General features: G+C 40.7%; 1 protein-coding gene across 2 annotated transcripts; it reads right to left on the bottom strand.

The window, feature by feature from the left end:
* Positions 1-240: 240 nt before the first annotated feature.
* Positions 241-7,350, bottom strand: LOC144478641 (uncharacterized). 2 transcript variants are annotated; one of them, XM_078196719.1, is made up of 4 exons: positions 6,860-7,350; positions 4,738-4,916; positions 3,508-3,652; positions 241-3,367 (listed from the first exon to the last, which is right to left on the bottom strand). In XM_078196719.1, exons 1-4 carry the CDS (start codon positions 6,947-6,949, stop codon positions 3,356-3,358), a joined length of 426 nt encoding a protein of 141 aa, XP_078052845.1. In that variant the 5' UTR covers positions 6,950-7,350; the 3' UTR covers positions 241-3,355. The 2 variants fall into 2 exon arrangements, with proteins under 2 accessions (XP_078052845.1, XP_078052846.1); XM_078196720.1 differs by having other exon boundaries at positions 241-3,652.
* Between the last annotated feature and the right edge of the window lie 12,794 nt (positions 7,351-20,144).

Raw genomic sequence — 20,144 nt, 5'->3', positions numbered from 1 at the left:
GTGTATCAAAAGTGAATGTACAGGCAATTTTATTACTCGAGATAATAATTTAATGTTGATATATTTTGCACAAATCATTATTAATATTAATAAACAATTAATATTATTACTGTTGTATTATTCTTTTTTGTTATCTCTATATTTGCAGGCTTCATAAAAATATGAATATAAAATAAGAACTCATTTAACAATTGTAATTAGGGAATGTGAGGTGAGTTATGACATTGAAGTACAACAAAATTTTCCTACAACATTACTTAGTTTTATTAAAAATGATAACATTGATAATCATTGTACAATTATAGATAATTTACCCTTCCTGTGTATTAAATATTAAGTTGTAGCATAACATTGTAAACAATATTATTGTAAATAGTGTAAATGTATATGTAAGCGGAACTGCGTGAAGAAAGCATGTCCTGTGGAGCAGTGAGAGCTTTTGATGGTGCATACTACAGGTGCAATTAAATTTCTTCTCTTTTAGATCCTATAATGCTATATTGACCATACAAATTTTGTATCTCTAAATTGTATTCCTAAAAGTATTTTGATAAAGGATTGTAATATACCATTACACAATTAAGATTAATAACAATTTTTGCTTAGTAATGGAGACCATGTACTAATTAAATACAATTTTATGTTCAAGGTTAAAATCGCTACTCAACAAGCAACCAGCCCTTCACTTCAATCAAAATTTGCATTCTGTGGTAATCGAGACATTTTGATCATTTTAAACTAGAAGACCAAGAAGAACATCTTCTGCCCTCCACGTCCGCCATGTTGGTCTCCATGGCTGCTTTCTTCACAAAGGACGCATTTTTCATCTGGATGTCGTCATTAACTCGCGAAAGGAGCACTTGCTCCTCTCAACTAAACCGTAACCACTCTACATTGTGAAATACTGCATACGAATACATTGCCTGTACTTTTTCCTACACGTCATATTACTTTTTATTAGAATTACTAGATTGCAGATTTCGTGTTCATATAAACAAAAAATTGTTGGTAATGAAAATTCGATACCATGTATTCTTAATCAAATAAATAGATATTTGTTTTTAGTGTCTACAAATTCAATAAAAATATCTACATGCGAACATCTGCAACCTATTAATTTTACATGCAATTGATTAATTCCATCGTTGTAGTTGTATCGTTATCGAATCTACGTTCGCTAATTGGAAACGTGTAGAAAATCTTTTCAATATTACTTCTCTATTTATCATTTCTGAAAATGTTCTACTCTTACAAAATAGTGTCGAAATTACTTAAAAGCAATTGCAAGACGGTGTAACGTATCTACGAATCATGAAACAGTTTCGTTTCAATTTGAGCATAGACCTACTTGGTCTTTGAATAACAATTCGAGTATGGCTTCGCGTAACGAGCAAATATTAATTATAGTTACGTTACTAGTCAATTATGTTATACAAAATGATTCGACAGAATTTTCCTCGGTTAAGTACAAAATCTAGATATTGTGCCTTATCGAAATACTGTAACTAATGTTGCTAGTTTTACACCACCTTGAGTAGCTCTAAGGTATAAATTAACTTAATATAATTAATTTGCCATTTATCGATGAACGTCGACGAAAGGAATCGTTATTTTCAAATCGCGCCATTGCGAATTCAAAAATAATTCGATACAGTTGCGTCGATGTTCATTAGTAAACGATTATAGAAACCGATTTTCGATACTCGTATTGAAGAATCGAACGAGGCGAAACACAATCTATTCTCATTCGCGAATAAGATTACGTCTTTACAGTGGCCATGAAATTCTTAAATTTATGCGATGTTCCGTGTCTTAAAAAGAAGATAGATCAGGTGATAATTCAAACTATAATTACTAGACTGCGGATGTTCAGAACAATTCGTATTTTCATATATTAACCATCGACAAGCAGAGTTCAGTAACATTGTATTGTACGTATTGCGAGTTCGTTGAGTTAATAATGAAATAAGGAAAGTCGTTGCATCTTTATCGTCTAGTAATTACATTTAAAAGCCATAATCTTAGCGATACACTTATGCATATGCAGAGTTAAATTATTATCTTGATAAAAATTTTAATTCTTTTAGATTAGTCGCTATATTTTGCTCAAATCGCTTAACAAATGAGTTAAGGTTTGAAAAATAGTTCGAATTGACCATTGAAAGAGGTTAACGATAGTTCTCATTAAACCAATTTAGATGCAAAAAAATATTTTAGGAGACGAATCTCGGCATTTATTATAAATAGTTCTAAACAAAATTAATATGTCAGTCGCTACGTGATTACGTTTACAAACGTAATCAATACATAGAATGGATTTTCTGTTATGCATAATTCCAAGTATAGAATACAGTTTTCCTTCGTACCGTCGCATTTTCATCTCTGCCATCTCGCGACGTAATTGCGAAATGGCAGCGAACTGTCAGCCAATCAGAGCGAGGGCAAAATAGTTCCGATCGCTTCCGAAGGTGTCGCTTCGTCTCACAAAGCTGCGCAAAGTTCCAACGGAAAGACAGCCGTTGCTTGCGCGCGTCTCAGTTCAACCAAGCGACGTCGTTCGAAATCACTTTGCACATAATCAAGGTAAATCCACCGACTATTCAAATTTTCCTCGCTAAAATTGCGTTAAAACTATCAATAGTAACACTAGGGACGGAATTATACCAACATATATCAGAAACTATCATCTTCTGTGATAATAATCCATCTCGAAAGTCTCGCATTCGTGACTCGAGGCACCGGTTACCTAAACCCGTCAGCCTCTTTCGATTTTTCATTTTTTTCCCCTACGATTACCAATTCTATCAATATTCACAACCCTCATATGCTCCTCTTGCAAAATTCGTTGTTTCTTTATGCGTTGCAATTTGATCTATGTAAAATATCAGACTATGAAGACTAAATCGTAGAACGAAAGTAGACGAACGTCAACCATTAATCTTTAGTCGGACTATTATCGAGGATCGTATGAAAATTAATTGAACTGTCGATCTATTCGCCGGGATAAAAAAAAATTCGATAAATAATTTCACTCGACCTGTGAAATCCTGTCGATCGAAAACGGTTGCGATCGAACTCGAAACAATGGCTGCGCGCATGCGCGCGGCAAATTCGAACGTGCGAAGATCGTCCCATGCAAATACTGTGTAGATGTAAAGTATAAAGAGAAACGTGATCAGGTGTACTTGTTCTTTCGACGTGTACCTTCTTGCAGGACGACGTACGTACACGCTAGTTCACGCATCGTTTGCCCCGAATCGCTGGCTGTGACCGCAGAAAGCTGATGAAGCTTGCATAGCCGTCATTTTTTCCCGGAAATGTAACTGCGACTGGATGAAACGGAAGCGGAAGCTGTTCATGTAGAGTCCTGGGAGGAAAATGAGAATCAGTGGGCACCGTTTGGTCGACGACGACAGAACGACTGGGGGCTGATGAATATGCCGCGTAGATCAGGTAAATGCGCATGCTCGTTTTCAAGCGTTCGATGGCGCGCAAATTTTAACTAACATAATCCGCAGAGTCCATGTCGTACGTCGACTCGCCCTCGATGTCATCCGCCGTCGTATTTTGACGGCAGTGGTAGACGTACGCGCTCATTGACACGTTCTCGCCAGTGCGTACGCATTTGTAAGTCTCGTCCGGACATCTGCACCTAAAAAATGAAAATAATTTCTTCAGGAACTTTCCATGATGTTCAGTCGCACTATCGTAGAAGGGAAGAGGAGGTGTTCAAATACTCCTGGTCGTTGTTAGTACTGACAGGTGAGTTCAGTTTGTTTTCAACGATATAAGTTTAAGATTTAATTATTATTTAATTATTGTATGTATTCTTACACTGCAGGGTAGGAAGTCAACGGTTCATTGTTAAAATGCTCATGCTTTTGCATGTTATATTTTACAGATTTCTCGTAAGAATTTCGGAGCTTGTTAAAACAATATACAAGTTGTTAAAATGATCTCTACATAATGATTAGTCCCAAATCGATTAACGTAGATATAATCGTAAAAAGATCCACATGACAAACACAGAACGTTATTTATTCAAGCATTTCTTTTTTTAAATGATTCGATGCGCGTGTAACTATTAAATTCATATTAACGATCACCGGTAGATAGCTAAATTACAGCGGTGAGTCGGAACAATAAAAAATTAATGAACTAGCGACAGAGATTAAAGATTCATCGTAAAACTGCCAACAACTGATAAAACATTTACTGCCTCCTTTTTACTTAGTTGGGTTACTGCGTATAGGCTAGTCCATTCATAAAGATCGAGCTTTATCGGCCTGTTTTTGCTTATTCAAGATAAGTAATGGACGTGAAACGGGAATCGTAAATACTCGACACTTTTTCGTGTTCCTCGGGATGCCGCCGAGCAAACATCTTGGTAACGTTCATTCATAATCGATAAGAATATCGTTATCGTCAACAAATTTTGCTTAGCTCGCATTTATCGCGATCGTCTCGAGAAAAAAAAATGAAAATTCACGTGATTAATTTGCTGACGACTCTTATTATTCATTAAACAAATCTACTCGTCTTTTGTACGTTTCAGCGAAATTTTTTTGCAGTTTGTTTTCTTGTTATTTCTCACTGATTTTAACAGTTATCTTAAAACTCAAAATGCTGATAATTATTTGCGACTTGCTCACTATTTTAGTCTCAATATCTTACGTATAAGAAAAACCGTTTTCCTTTTTATAATCAATTTAATATTATTTTTGTAGTGTTACTTACGTGTTGGCCATGAAAATCGTTGCTCGTCGGTTACCAGCATGAAAGGGGTTCCATCCGCATGGGGTGTCGTAGCAATTCCGTTGTGGCCTGTCGTCAGTTTGGCTTTCAGTGGCCCTCTGAGTTCTCAGACTGTCAGGATTCATATCGTGAACAATACGCCGTAGCTGTTCCGCAAATTCCTGCAAACAAGCACATAGAAATTTAATTTTTATTCCTTTCTACCGCTAATTTCATTAACTGTTGATTAATTATTAGAGTCAATCTAATAATTTTATTTAAGAGTTTAAGCGGATGATTAATCATGGGAAAAATTTTCGTTCCTTCCTAGTCTATTTATCATCATCAGAAAGATAGACGTAGCCTACTAGAATTAAATGGAAACAGCGAGGTATATTGTCGTTTATTATAACTTCGTCCGATCTACGAATACGATCCTTTCGATCACCGCAGATGCGTATGCTAAGAGAGTCTAACTGAAATTGTGTGTCCCGATGAAAGTGAAATGACTTCGTCAGGGGAGATAATGTTTCTTCGAATAAGCATAATCGCGACTTACTCCAACGAGTAAGCACTTTTTCTGCCATTCAATCATCGCGAGGGCTGCTAACTTAAATGATTTTTGGGCGTTGGCTAGAGAACTGTCACTCGAATCGGCGACACGATGTCCGAAACTCAATTATTTCGTAATTGACGGAATTGTTTTTGTTCCAGAGCGGAAGATACGATTTCTGTGTTTGTTTGGAATAGTGGAACACGAACAAGCTTAACAGATAACTGGACTTATGGCGAAATTTGAGCGATTATCTTTCGCGCGTTAAGTGCTCAATCTTTTCGTCGCAGTAAGGGTCAGTGCTACTGATTTCGCGTTTGGAAAATTTTAGCCTGCTCAAAGAATTTCAGAACACTCGGTATCGTTAGCAACGTATGGATTTTGTTTAGTATGACGGCTAGGAGACGACAAACCTTATTATCGTAAAGGTATAGAAGCTTCCTTTTAAATGCTGTTTGATTAAGGGCTGAGTCAATAATCTGACGATTCGAGAAAGGAAATCGTAGACTTAAGAACATGTAGTTTTGTTCCCCGATTGCATCATGTTAGATAGCAGTGAATTTCAAATTCTTTTCTTTTTATTGAACAATTTCCTTATCTTATATTACAAACATCTTGGAATAATATTAATTTACTTCTGAACGACGTACAAGTTATTTTCGTTATTTATGTGGCTAATAGATTATCAGGTTCTGTGAATTGCTTTACAATAATCTACAGTGAAGATGTATCTGCAAACGTTCTCCATCAGCAACAAACGAAACCAAATTCTATTTTATATCCTACGAGAATTTAATTTTAATCATTCATTCAGATTCTGAAAATTGTAACTGATTCAGTATTTCATTGAAAGGGGTACAACAGAGCTGCAAAATTGTTTCAGTGGAACAAGAAAGTTGCGACCAGCCAAGTGATAAAACCTTTCATAATTCTGTCAAATTGTCAAGAATATAGTTGTCTATTTTTTAACCTCAGTGATTTCGTCATTCGATCGTATATGAAAATGAAGAATTCTTCATCGAAGAATAGTATCAATATTAATATGTGTATTATCTTTCGAATACAGAAGAAATTAATAAAAATTTCGACGATTTCTGTACAATTTGTAGAAAACCATGTACGAACGATACGATTCTAAAATATGGATCGAACGCGAAAAATAGACAATACATTTAAAAGCAATTGAATAAATATTCGCGTGTACGATGGTGCAATCATTTATACATAAAATCGTTTAGCGTTATTTTTCAACGAATTAGATGTTCAACTACCTTCCGAATTATCCCAATATAGCCCGTCAAAATCAATTATCGCGAGAACACCGTTGACAATCATCCGACCATCGGGAGAGATCCCCGAAATCCCCAGAAAACAGAGTGCCCTCGCGCCCCATAAACTCTGATAGGAATCAGTAGAACGGGACCATAATTCAGTAGAATAAGGAAGCTCTCTCAGACCGATATCCCGTCGCGGATGCCATCAATTGCGATCTCGGCCAGCCGGAATAAAACGTAAGGGAGGTTTCATCCCCGTGTTGTGGCGAAACGGTTTATTACCATTACTATCGCTTACCTCCGATCGCACCGCTGCGCTGAGTGAGAAGGTCGCAAGACACACGACCGCCACTACCGTCACCACCAACTTGAACAATACCGATCTCATTCTGTCAATGTAGTCTCGGACTCTCTGGCAACTTTCCTCGTCGTTGTCCCAGAAGGTCGAAGGACCGTTGCTTCCTCTAGTGATCCTTTTTATCTTCCTCGTTCGCCTCGGCTCCTCTCGATCCAAAGACGCGGACCGCCGGTTCTTGCCGTGTCCTCTGACGATTTTCGGGATCGACGCCGGTTACCAGGTGTACCTTCGGGATATCGATCGACGCGAAATGATCCTCTACCAATTTCTTCTTCTGCGGACTTCCGGTGGACTCCTGAGCGATCGCTAGCCGGCGATTGATAAGACCACGGAACAATCGGTTTTCCACGCGTGCTACTATCGGTTCGGCGGGCTCGAATAACACGGATTCGGAGTTTAGGCTTCTTCCGACTTTATACATAGACGACGACTCGTATAGAGAATGAGAGGAGGACCGAGCGGCCCGCAGTTTATATAGGCTGTGTGCTTCTAGTGGCGGGAGAGTGTTTAAGAAGGAAGAGGAGGGAGAGGAGGTGCGAGAGGGGAGGGAATATTAAGTATTAACCCTTTCCGGAGGAGAAGCATCTTCCCTGGTTTTTTTGTTATTGTTGCACGGATTAGTTTCTAGGTGCAGGTCCTCTTTTTATCGCACCCCGGGATTTTGCGCTTTTATTTTCGACGGCTCCGGCAACTTACTCCGGGATAACGTCTCTTCGCTGCCGTCGTGCTGTAGGGTTGTTCGACACGTTGCGTGTCGAAAGACAACTGCAAAAATTGTCACAGAATCGAAGTAATTCGATCAATAGAACTAAAACTTGAAATGAAAGGTCTAAGGTTCGTTATAGTGTATGGTGTCTTGACTCGTTTGCGTCCTCATTATCCTAGTAACATTCAGGTTGTTCGAATATATTATAATAATAATGAATTTCAAAGGCTGGGCAAAGAGTGGTGTTAAATAACTTTTTAACGCTGTCTTATATGAACAAAGCGACTTATTAACTAGGTCTTGTATGAACATTTTTTAGTAATTGCTACTTTGAGCCTGTTGGATTCTTAAAAATCTTGTACAATGCATTTTATAGCAGTACGCTGTGATGACAATTAAATTAGCTCAATTTCGATTCTCATGTCTAATTTGTTCTGTTTTCTTTTAGGTAGCTTTTCTCTGTCCAGTAATTTTAGAATACTCGGAGGGAGAAGTTCAAATATACCGACGTGATAGTGCTTGCAGATTACAATTGATTAGTTTTCCTTCTACGTTGTGAACGACAGCCGTACATCGCATTATCTATGTGCAGTTCTCCTACCGCTTTTATAAAATCATTGGCTTTATCTGAAGGAGTGTTACGCAAGAAATTGGTCACCGAATGTGGAGCTAAGTTTGGTCAGTGTCGATGAAGCATTTTAGTCGAAAAAGATATAATTCGTGCTATGGTCGACGCCACTGGAATTTTCCTGGTATTACCATTACGGGGATAATCCAGAAGGGAAAGAGAGGTGCTTGTGTCGCCAACGGGAGCTCGCTGTTATTCGTCGGTAGTTGCATAAGGAAATTAATAAACATTTTCACAATCGTTGGCTAAAGAAATTAGACTTTAGTCAGTGTTTATTAGCAGTACATATATTCTAAACTTCCGGTTCACATTCACAAGAAGTAACGAAGCAGAGTGTTTAATAGAGGTTCAAGTTCAATTATCCTATCTAGTTATATTTGATTTATCGCTGTTTGCATAAAAATCTCGTATTATGGAAGTGGTTTATTGACGCTTGGAAATATTCATAATGCTTTAGTCGTCTTGTTATTACATACTGATAATGTTGCGCGATATTAAACAAATTTACAATATCGTAATAAGATACACTCAGAATTTATTTGTCATCAAATATGAAACTCGATATTATTGATTCTATACACGAGACGCGTATTAAAGTTTTACGATTAATTATTCTATGAAGAATGAGTGAATTAACACTGCATTCTAGATCAATAAGTCTACAAACGACTCACTGCCAACAGTTACTACGCAAAATTAGACAGCGTCAATTTTCCGAAACTGTCCGCACTGTTAAAATATTGATTCACTACTTCATTCTTAAGTTCATATTGACTGTACTAAGTCAACATTTATGCCTTTTAGGACGTGTTGCTCTATCAGAAATTATAGAGACACTCTTCTACAAATAACCTGTATCATCATCATCAGTGGACCACAATCGTCTTACGCCATCAGTTATCATACTGATTTATCCAGATGCATGAAAATGGATTCTGGGCAGAACTCGTTAGGCCTGGACCAAACCGGGTTACAATCACCGGATAAATGTAATCAGACTGGCAATTACCAGATGGACAATATTTCAGATATAACAACTTGTTCTTCGAAACGAGATCGAGGCTGGTCAGCCTTTCTTTCATCGACCACTAAGCAGCTACGAAGAAAATCGCGCAACAAAAGATCACAGTTGGGCGCTACGTGGGTGACACTAAATCTTAACTAGATTTCAAAACTATTTTACTAAGATTTACTGAGAAGTTACTAGGATCTTTCGAATGATTAACGGCACTTAACGTGTCAAGGAAGAAAGCGGTTCCTCCAGAAATTTCGCGAAGCTACCCTAGCACCCAGAGCATCCCCTAATCAGTCAGGACTCGAATGTCCGATCTTCGTTCTATTCATCGTGTACCACGAAAACTCGTCACCGACGAGTCCGAGGGATTTTCCCAGAAAACCTCGAGGTCCCACGATGCATCGTTATCTACGCGGTGCATCGGAATCTTCGAGGCCCTCGTACTGGACCGAATTGATATTCTTCTCGTGTTCCTAACCGATCGAGGTTGAAAAGTGGAACAATCGATTCCAAGTAAACATCAGCGACAAGCTGGCCGCGGGATCGAAACCACGAAGAGGAAGATTGGTAGCGTTGTTTACCGCACCGCGCCGGAGAAGAGGATCGTCGCCCACGGGCATTTGTTAGTTCGACGACAGATAAAACGCACGTGAGTCAGTGATGCTGTTTGCTGGGGCTTGTCGGGGGCACGTCACCATCTCGGCCAATGGCACACGCCGGTCAACGTGACGTCCGATCGCCTCATGCCGGCCGGGAACACGATCTATCTATCTCCTCTCATTGACTTGCTCGGATCGTCTTGTCCGGATTCCACGCCGCGTGAAACGGGGCAAAAACATTTTTCTGTCTCCCTCTCGCCTCCGGCCAGCAGCCGCTGCCATCCGTAACGCGATCGTCGGGACCATTAGTCAGAAGAATTTTTGTCGTTTTTCGTTTTCCGCGTTATCCCCGCCGCGTCCTGAAACTGTAGGAGTTGCAAATTCTTCATAGTAGATTGAACTTAATTCGTGACCCATGGTCAGTTCGTTTCGCTGACTATATAACGCAAATATTGTTATTTTGCAAGACACATGGGGATCGTTTGTTTCTGTTGCATCAATCGGGGTCATCGGTTAGGATTCTTTTGCTATTCGTTCGTTGAATTCAAACCGCCTGCGTCCTGGGAGCTGCGGAACGAGGCCTTGCAAATTCCTGACAGAGGGACGGCTAGATTGAACCTAATTTGCGACCAATAGTCCGTTAATTCCAGTAAGATTGCTGCAAATATTTGAGCCGTTCATTTTGACACAGTGGTCTAAGTCCATTTACTTTAAAATCTAGATATTTAAGGATTTTGCGGTTTAATAAATTAAAAAATATTGGTCACTGATAAAGTAATAGAATAATAATCTTAAAATGTAACGTAGAAATGTTGTTGGAAAAATGTCTTCTGCAGAAATCGTGATCGTTGATTGGGATCCTTTTATCGGCTGTCCTTTCATTTGATCGTCAATGGCAGTTAGACACGAGGGCCTGTAGATCCTAATTCGTAATCGATAGTCACTTAATTCCAGTAAAAACGCTGCAAGTATTCTTCTTATTAGTTCTCTGGAGAACAAATCGCTCCCTTCCCAATCAATCAGGATCATTAGTCAGAATCCTTTCGCTGCTTGCTCTTTCTTCTGGCCGTTGATGTGTCGTGAGAGTTGTAAAACGGGTTCTTGCAAGTTCTTGGTAGGAGAGCAACTAGACTGAACCTAACTCGCGACAGATGTCCAATTGATTCCCCTAACATTACTGAAAATGTTTTTCTACCGCCAGATGCGTCACTAAACTATACTAAAAAGTATTCTTTATAGTCGGTTGGCGCTATTAAGAATGGTGCAAGTATTTTTCTTCCCGAATCGTATCGTCTAATATTAAAACACAATTTTTAAGCGGACGCTATCGCCTCGCGAACTTCTCCAAATTTTTCAACGACACGTGTCTCTGCGATCCGAGGACAGCTGTTCTCTCTGAAAATATTTTCTAAGTATATAGTTCGTGGTAGAGAGTTTGTTTAATTTTAGTCGACCGATTACAAAATGATCTTTTGGCCCTACTGTTTCAGTTTGGCAGTCGATGTGAGGAACGGCACGTAGTCTACTCCCATTGTCGTCTGTCTTACCTGCCCCCAGTCACGAACCTATTCGGAAAAATCTCTGGTATCAATCCTCCAAGCTTGAAAGTCTGAGACAGCTTAGCCGACCTAACGCTAATTGGCTAATAGCCTAAACCTGTAGCCCCATCGTTTTCCAAAGTCAATGGAATATTTCAGCCACTGACTCACTGGTTTATCATCAGTCTCTTTATGGTTTACTAAGAAACACTCATTCGGAAAGTTCATTCATCAGGGGGTAAGCTCCTAACCGATAAACCCAAATTCAATGTGTATTATCTTCTAAAGATATCCAGGTATTCAAATTGGTTGGTAATTACTTCAACAATTCACTGCAGAAAATTAAGCAGAATAGAAAATAATTGTATTCTCTTCTTCTAATAATTTCACTAAGTTGAAAAGAATGTTAGAATATCTCCTGAGACACCTGTTACAACATCATCTTCGCAACAAAGGCCACCTTCCCCTCCCTTTGACCATTTCCACGAATTGTTTTTAGGATTCGGTTTGAAGATGGCCGCGGGGAGGGTAAATCGTCACGCGATAAATTCTTGTTACTCGATTCAACCATGCTCCCTCCACCCACCCCCTCTCCCTCTCTCTCTCTCTCTTTCTCTTTCTCACTCTCTTTCTCCTCTTTCATCGTGATCTCTGTCATTTGCGCTCGTCCGCGCACGCTTGCTCGACTGTTTTTCTTTTTAGGCAGCTTTCTATGTCAACAGGATTGCATCACCAGCGAAACGTAAAACGGGCGAAATTTCGTGCGCGCATATTTTTACGCGAGAAACTGCGCTTCGCCGGGATATCGAGTTTCGATTAGGTGGTTCCGCAATACCGCGATATCTCGATGAATGCCACAAGGAACGGGGGAGGGTCGCTCCGACGACGAATTCCGCCGATAAACATTCGCAACGGCCACGCGGCCCGCCGCGTTTGTAACCGATAGCGGGGTATACGGTACGTGAATCACGCTCTGCCAACACGTGGATCTACCCTCTCCCGAAACCCGATTCAAACGTGGCCGGGGGCTTGATCGGTAGACTGCGGATGTTTCTGCGGACTTAGATTTCTCCGGAATCGAAATAGAAATCCGCTGAAATCGTAGCTAAATATAGTTCACGCGTTCCCGTCGCGATTGGTTTCGAGACTTGAAACAGGGTGAAACTATAATTGGTAGCCTTAGGGTAGCTTGTTCGGACTTGCTAAACTCTTTGGACTATCCTAAATAATAAAAAATTCTCACAAGTTATAAGATTCGTTGAGTAAAAACCTGTAAGTCATCTTTTGCCGAGGACCGTCTTTGGATCCCCATTTTTGTATCTTTGAGAAAGAATTATTTTTTGGATTATGTAGGCGCTATTAAACATTAAAGTAATGGGTCTTCAGACTCTTATTATGCATAGTCAGACTTTCACATATGCCAAGTTAGTAAATCTGAGAACGATGAGAAGACAATACCGATCATTGACCTCTGCTTAAAAGACTCGTGAAAATTATAATGAAATTTAAAAACCGGCGAATATAGTTATATATATTTAATATATAATACAAGAGTGACTTATAGTTTATTAGAACAATATTGAATTATATTTTATCTAGTTCAAACTTGTACACAGAACTGAACTAAATCTTGATTGATTTTGCCAACAGATCGAACCTAGAACTGAATGATGAAGAAGTGAAACGTGTTTGGATAATCGATAATTGCAATCACCAATGTTCGAACGATGGAGGTTCTATTGCAGCCCGATCTCACGACGCTTGATCACTCAGATCATTTATCTATCATTTATAATCGATCTATCACTCCAATGAAGCAGCTGTTCCACCATCCGAACCACGGTTCTGCATTCCTCTGTTTCACCGTCACGATCATTTATCGCGGCTTCGACAACACGTGGCCTTAGGGGTGGTCGCAGAGACCACGTGGAACAGAACCTTGAACACGAGTTTCGCGAGTGAACTTGATCCCATCCTTGCGACGGCGTCGATGTCGGATCGAACGATCGACAAACGATTTTGGCGATGCGCAGGGTGCGAAAACCGCGTTGCTAGCACCCCACGAGCACCATGAGCTAGGTGACACAGCGTTATTCGAATCCGTGCGAAGCGGTTTCGGCGTTTACGGCCCGCTACCATGGAAAATTTTCTGATGTCGAATCGCCTAACCGTGCGGAATCCATTGGGGACGTAACAATCTCGCCGAATTAGCTGGAATCGATTAGGTTCGATCTTGTAATATTGCCGAGGCGGGCGAAAGTGATTACGAATCGAACGAAAAATCGTTACGTGACGAAACGACGACCTTGCCGCTTTGGTGCTTGAATACCAATACCTAATCGGGCCGAAAATGATGAATCTACAAAATTAGCGAGAAAATCAGCTCGATTCGCGATAACGATGAACTGTACTGGAGTTCAGCAGATTTTTGGTCGCACAGTTTAATCAATCGCTGCGATCATCCAGAGCTTACCGGTTCAAATGTTTCATTTAATAGTATATATTCGGATGTCGGATGACATTTTTAATTTTTTTATAATATAGCCGATTATTAAATTGATTATAGAACGAATGATTCCGACGAATCAGCCGTTCACGTGTTTTGTCGGCTTGTGTTTGGATGATGGAGATTCTGCGATTAGAGAGCAGCCTACGCAAACTCAAAAAAAGAGCGCGCTAAGGCCAGACCTCCCCTATAGAATATAAATAGGGAAATGCACGTTGCGGGGACGGTAACGTTTGATTTACATGGTACATTTAGTCGGCGGCAGGCAATCTGCCAACGGAATATTACGTTATTTTCAATGGCGGTGCTTGAGTTACTGATCGGCACCACTGAAAATACACGTATTGTATACTATGTATTCCGTTTTACGTCGACGCCAACGATCGGGGCGGGTGGCGTGTCGTGCTCGACAAGAAATCACCTGTGAGAGACAATTACTTTTAATTGTGCGGGATCAGAGTAACTAATACATGTACAACTATTTGAGAAATAGATGTGTAATTATATAATTATAATATAACTAACTAGTCGTAATCGTTGATAACTATTACATAACCTATAGTTATAATACCAATGAGCCATAATCGTTAATCATTTTTATTTAATTTATGGTCATAATAACTGACGAGTCGTAATCGTTAATCGTTGTTGTTTAACTGATGGTTATAATAACTGTCCAGTCGTAATCGTTAATCATTGTTACGTAACACGTATGGTTATAACAACTGACGAGTTGTAATCGTTAATCATTAACCCGATTGCCTTTTGCCCATATCCGATTTTTATACGAAATCGCAAGATTGTATAAAGTAGTGTAGTACCATGGAACGAAGATGAGCGTGGTTTAAACAAACGTGAAAATGTGCGCTGATTCACACCATCTGATTCGTTGATTCACAGTGATCCAAGGTATGCAAGGGAATGTTGAAGAAATGTTGAGGTTCAGACGACGGCAGGGATCGGTGCCTGTGAATGGAGAAAGGGACGCACGCGTGAAAACCGACCTCATGCTGTTGATCACGTACTCGAACACCGTACCAGGAATTCTACGTCTGCTGGTTATCGTGAGCCTCTAATGATGCTACATCATCCACGGAGGCCGGAGGAGTTCCCCGAAAAAAGGAGCACCGCGATCTGTAAGCGATTAGGGAGAACTCGGCGTTCTGCCGAGTTAGGTCAAGGGAGGAAACGTTCCACCGCCGTGTCTGTGGAAACTGCTGCTGACGATGCAATCTGCTGTACAGGGTGTAATAAATACTGCCTGTTATTATTATCGCATCCGGATGTCTGAGTCGAATGCCCGGGGAACACATCGATTTTTTCAACGACTCCTCGGGTGATGCAATTCCTCAAAATTCGACGTCTTGCGTTCCGTTGAGAATAATGCAACCGTAGATCCTTACGCGAAATAGAAATCGTTCGCGTTAGTTGTAAGAAATACGTCGAAAATAATTTGACAATATATCCTTAAATTATTCTACTGGCGATTTCATATTTCTCACACTCAGATTTGTTATAAATGCATCAAGTCCGCTATTTAATAATAGTATTTTCTTAGTGATATTAATTACAAAAATTGAAACGTTAACACTAATATTACATATAATATTTTCATCGTTCGATCGTTCTTCTGTATCGACATTCGTATCTCTTTAATTGTAACAATTGCATCATCTTCATAATAAAAGTACAACAGAGATACGTTTCCAGCGGAATGCATGAGCCGCCTGGGGCCTTGGACCCTTCCGAGAAGTGCACGCGGAAAAATCGCAGGGTATCAAGTATAATCGAGAACGCAGCGCCCACAAATCTCGATCGTCGGACGGATTTCCGAGAATCGGGGAAATGCATTTTCAGTTTCCTCGTAAGTCGTCTCTGGGTGTGTATGTATGTGTCATTTAGCTATTTAGCTGCTAGATGTACAGTGAGGCGCATTAATGACTAGCAGGTCAAGGACCGAAATTTAAAATGTTCATTGTTGCGTTCGATCAGCTGCACTATAAACGCACACACGATGCAGATCTAGCATCCAGTGGCTACGAATGTAAAATATGTATATGTTTCTTTTGTTCGTGTTTATTGCGAATTTGCAAACATTTATCATGTAGAAATATTGCAGAAATTTACATTTCGATAAACCAATTTAAAGGATCACACACGGTGCAGATAATGTTTTCGTCGCTGCATTTCCTCACGAATCGGCGAATGCCGCAAGTGCACGTACATTGCTGAAACAATACACAAGTTCAACTGATAGACCGCTTATCCAAGGCCGGCAGGTGTTCAAGTATTGAACCGTTGAAGATGATGTTAAATTGTCGATATCTTTCTACACAAGCATCATTGCGCAATGCTGCGCGTGTCACCGTAATCCGACTGTGATTTGGACTTTTTGATATTTTCCACAGCGGTGTTGAAATCCTTGAAAGCGAGACATGGTGCACGCGACTCTATCGTATCTAATGTTCTGTGTAACAAGTAGGCTTTTATGCATTTATGACGAAAATTAATGGAAGAAAAACAAAACATTGTGATAAAAATTTAATAATCTGATTGTATTATTTAAGAAACGTTTACACAGTTCCTTAGATAGGTAGATTAGATATAATATTACTAAGTAGATATAATAACTAGGCTGCGGATTTTATGAATGTACGGAATGTACTAAAATTTGATACGTTTCTTTTACAGATCGAACACCGTGCTGCGTACAGTTCGGCGCCGTCAAGGAAGGGCTCGCGGAGGCGCGTGGATTCTCTCGTAGGAACGAACAGAAAAGTACCGGGAACGGAACCAAATTTTCCGAGCGTGTCGGATCTACGGCGTACAGTCATCTGTCGATGACGCACGAGAAAAGGCAACGGGGGTAACAGTGGAACTACGCAAAAGACCGGGGTCCCGATATCTCGTTAGATAACAATGTGATTAATTTCGACGCGCGGTCATTAATTAGAAGTCGAGAGGGCAGTGCGTGTGCCGCGGCGCGGCGCGGTTCTCGAAAAGAGCAGAGCGCAGAAGAGGAAAAAAGGGAACGGTCGAGAAGAAAAAGGAGAGAAGAGACCGTTGATAATTCGTCGATAAACGGGCACGAGGATAGCACGAAGTCGAAAAGATCGACAGAACAAAGATTCTCCGACAGTTCCGCGTACGACGACTACAGCCCATCCCCATGTGTCGCGATTTAAGCAACGGGCTGACGCAAGGGAACGGTTGCCAGCAGTCATCGAGTCGAAACCGATGATCGCTATTTTTCGGCTCATAATAGTGATGACACTTGCTTGTAGCATCCAACAGAAAAATCGGATCGATTTTCAGCGGAGTAGGTGGGTTCTTCAGCGGAGTTCGTACATTTTCGGCTGTCGCCAAGGTCGGTCAGCGGATTTTTTGGTGGAGCAAGGATTCCTTCGACGCGATCACCGAAGGCCATTGGCGAATCATTTTTAGAAATTTTTATGGCGTCTCGCTGGAAACTGTCCTTTCAAAAGGATTGTCAAATTGGAGACACTTGATAGTGGCTTATGTCAGGACTTTTGTTAATCTTCTCGATAATAGAAGGGTGTGGATAATGGGATAGTTGATGAAGCAACGTTTGTCATACCCTCTTTAAAATTTATGCGCTTTCAGTCACCACTAAAAATTACTATATCATGTTCCAAAATAATATGTACTTTTTATGTATTATATCTATTCATCCTTTGGACTTCTAATACTAAAAAATAATTGACGTTTCAGAAAATCGAACCACGATGCAGATTCGAGCAGACCGGCTGAACTGAGATGAAGCAAAGTGAAACACGCGTCCATGAATTCCAAAACAAAGCGAGCTAAACGAGTAAGTACTAGTTCAAAATTCGTCGCCCTAACATGCCCGCTTCTGTATGAAACTGCATCGTCTTCCAGCTTCTGCGTGCATCAAAAATTGCATTTTGCTAAATATTTGGTAATGGTACAGCGGCTCGCGACGTCGCGTGTATGACCATTCGTGCAAAACGATTTCCTCCGTTGCGTAATCGGGGAGAGGTGGCGATCCTTGAATTGGACTAATTATCGTGTGACAAGGGTTCTTCGGCGTGGAGCCGGTAGTATTGGGTCGGGTCGCCTTTGGCCATCCGGTCGAGCAAAGTGTCGGCTGAACGGCAGACGGCGCGACGCCGTTTATTTGCGTCCGCGACGGTGATGGGACGCGTCGGGTCGTCGCACAGGTGCGTCCCACGGTTTCTTGGCTGGTTCGCTCAGGCTTCTTGCTTCGTTTCTTGCTCGCAACTGGTGCCATTGTCGCCCTGGCCCGTCTACGTATGCCGGATCTATTCGCGGTAGATTAGGTGCTGGCAGACCCGACACCGTCTGATTCGATCCGTCTACGCCTACAGAGCGGCGCGTTGTGTAACGCACAGCCTGAAACCAGACTGCGATTTCTCGAGACGTCGCGCGGCCGGAACACCGGGGCCACACGAATTCTTCAAACGAGGAGCTTCTGGATTAGGTGACCGCCGCGGGGATTCCCGTTCCTACTGCGGCACCTTCGAGACGCTCGTTATAGCAATTGTTTGCTGCTAAGTACGGTTTCAACAGATTTCCTGGCTCCTGCGCCATTTTACGTGGCATTTTCTAGTTTAAATCGCCAGGATTAGTGAAGTAGCCAATATATGTACTTTGCAACATGAATGATCAGTTTAAAGACCCCCATTTTTACTGCATTCAATTGTAACATCAATTGTCTGTTGCAAGTTACAGATTCACTAGCTTTTCTGGCTCACAGCCTGTTCTTCTAAGTTCCTTTTTGTTTGGAAACACCAAGTTAAAAGCGCAGTTGTTACACGAGTTGCATAAAATTGAAATACTGTAAGTCAGAGATACTGAAATACTGTAATGCAAAGGGTTAAAGGAAATTGGGAAACATGACATGCAGAGATTTAAACGAAAAATTAAATTCTCACATTTATCACATTTATCTAACATTTTTCTTATTTAACAGGTTGAGGAACAATAATTCGATACAGTTAACAACGGAACAACAGAAGTCATTACACGGAGGTGCAGCGAATTGAGCGTCGACGCAACTGAAAATCGATAGCGGTGCACGCACGAAATTTAATGGTGACGTCTGCTATACATGCTGTAAAACATCTTCGGACTGCGCGGGACGAATGAGTCGTCCGCGTCGGCGAACGAGTCTGCGACTCTCGCCATAAAATGATAGTAAAACTGAACAGCCATTTAAGCCGGGACGAAACCGTTCATCATAACCCGGGACCAAGTTCTTTATATTTCCTAAACGAGCGCGACACACGCCGCGCGCCGCTCGTTTATGTCCGCTACGATCCGGACTGGTTCTCCTCAGTTTCGATAGCGAATGAGGAGGCGACAGTTCATTCCGCATGGCCGTAATCCTAGTCTGCGAAGTTTCGTCGAGATTCCAATTTCTAGACGATCGATTCTGCAAATTCTTCACTGAGGTAATCGACGCCCGGTTAATTAACTACCGGAGCAGTCAGGCTCGTTAAAAACACAGACTTTGGAGTCTGTTTTAGAATCGTTCGGCTCGGGTAATTATTTTCTTCCGCACAATCTGCGCGTGATTTTCTGTCGTATTATAGCTGCACCTGCATGCAATAACCTCGCTTTCGTCTTTGCTGGTCATTCGTTTTCTTCGATATTCTAGAAATTGCTCCGTAACTTGTTCGTCGTAGCTGCTGTTACGATCTTGTCATTTTTATTATTTTTCATCGTCTCCCCTTGAGTTTTATTAACACTAAACCCACCGAGGTCTAAAAGCGACTAACAAAAATTGCCTCGTAAGAATTACGAGATTATAATATCATATAATTATAATCCTTTATTTGAATAATATTATATAATTATTATCTTCGATTTTAACAATCTTTTATAATGGTGTATGCCAATGAAACGTAATCAACGGTTTTTAACGAAATAGCTTTACGACTTCAATAATTATGAAATAAAAATGCGAAACCGATCGTTTGAGTACCGATGGTAGTGTTAATGTTAAACTGGAGCATATGAAGCAGTGGTAATTATTTTGGAACGATAATTGCCTCGATTATTGAATTTATGCGTCTGCATCTGGCGTTAAAAGCTTCCACAGCTATACGTATCTTATTAACTGCATCGAATGCAGCATACACTCTCAAACGATGTGATAAAAGTATCGTCTTAAGTAAAAGCTGTAAATTCAAGGGAGTCATGCGGTCGCGATACCGGTGGCCGAGGTG

This window comes from Augochlora pura, chromosome 3 (genome assembly GCF_028453695.1).
Source record: "Augochlora pura isolate Apur16 chromosome 3, APUR_v2.2.1, whole genome shotgun sequence".
NCBI lineage: Eukaryota > Metazoa > Arthropoda > Insecta > Hymenoptera > Halictidae > Augochlora > Augochlora pura.
This window is presented reverse-complemented; position numbering and strand designations above follow the sequence as displayed.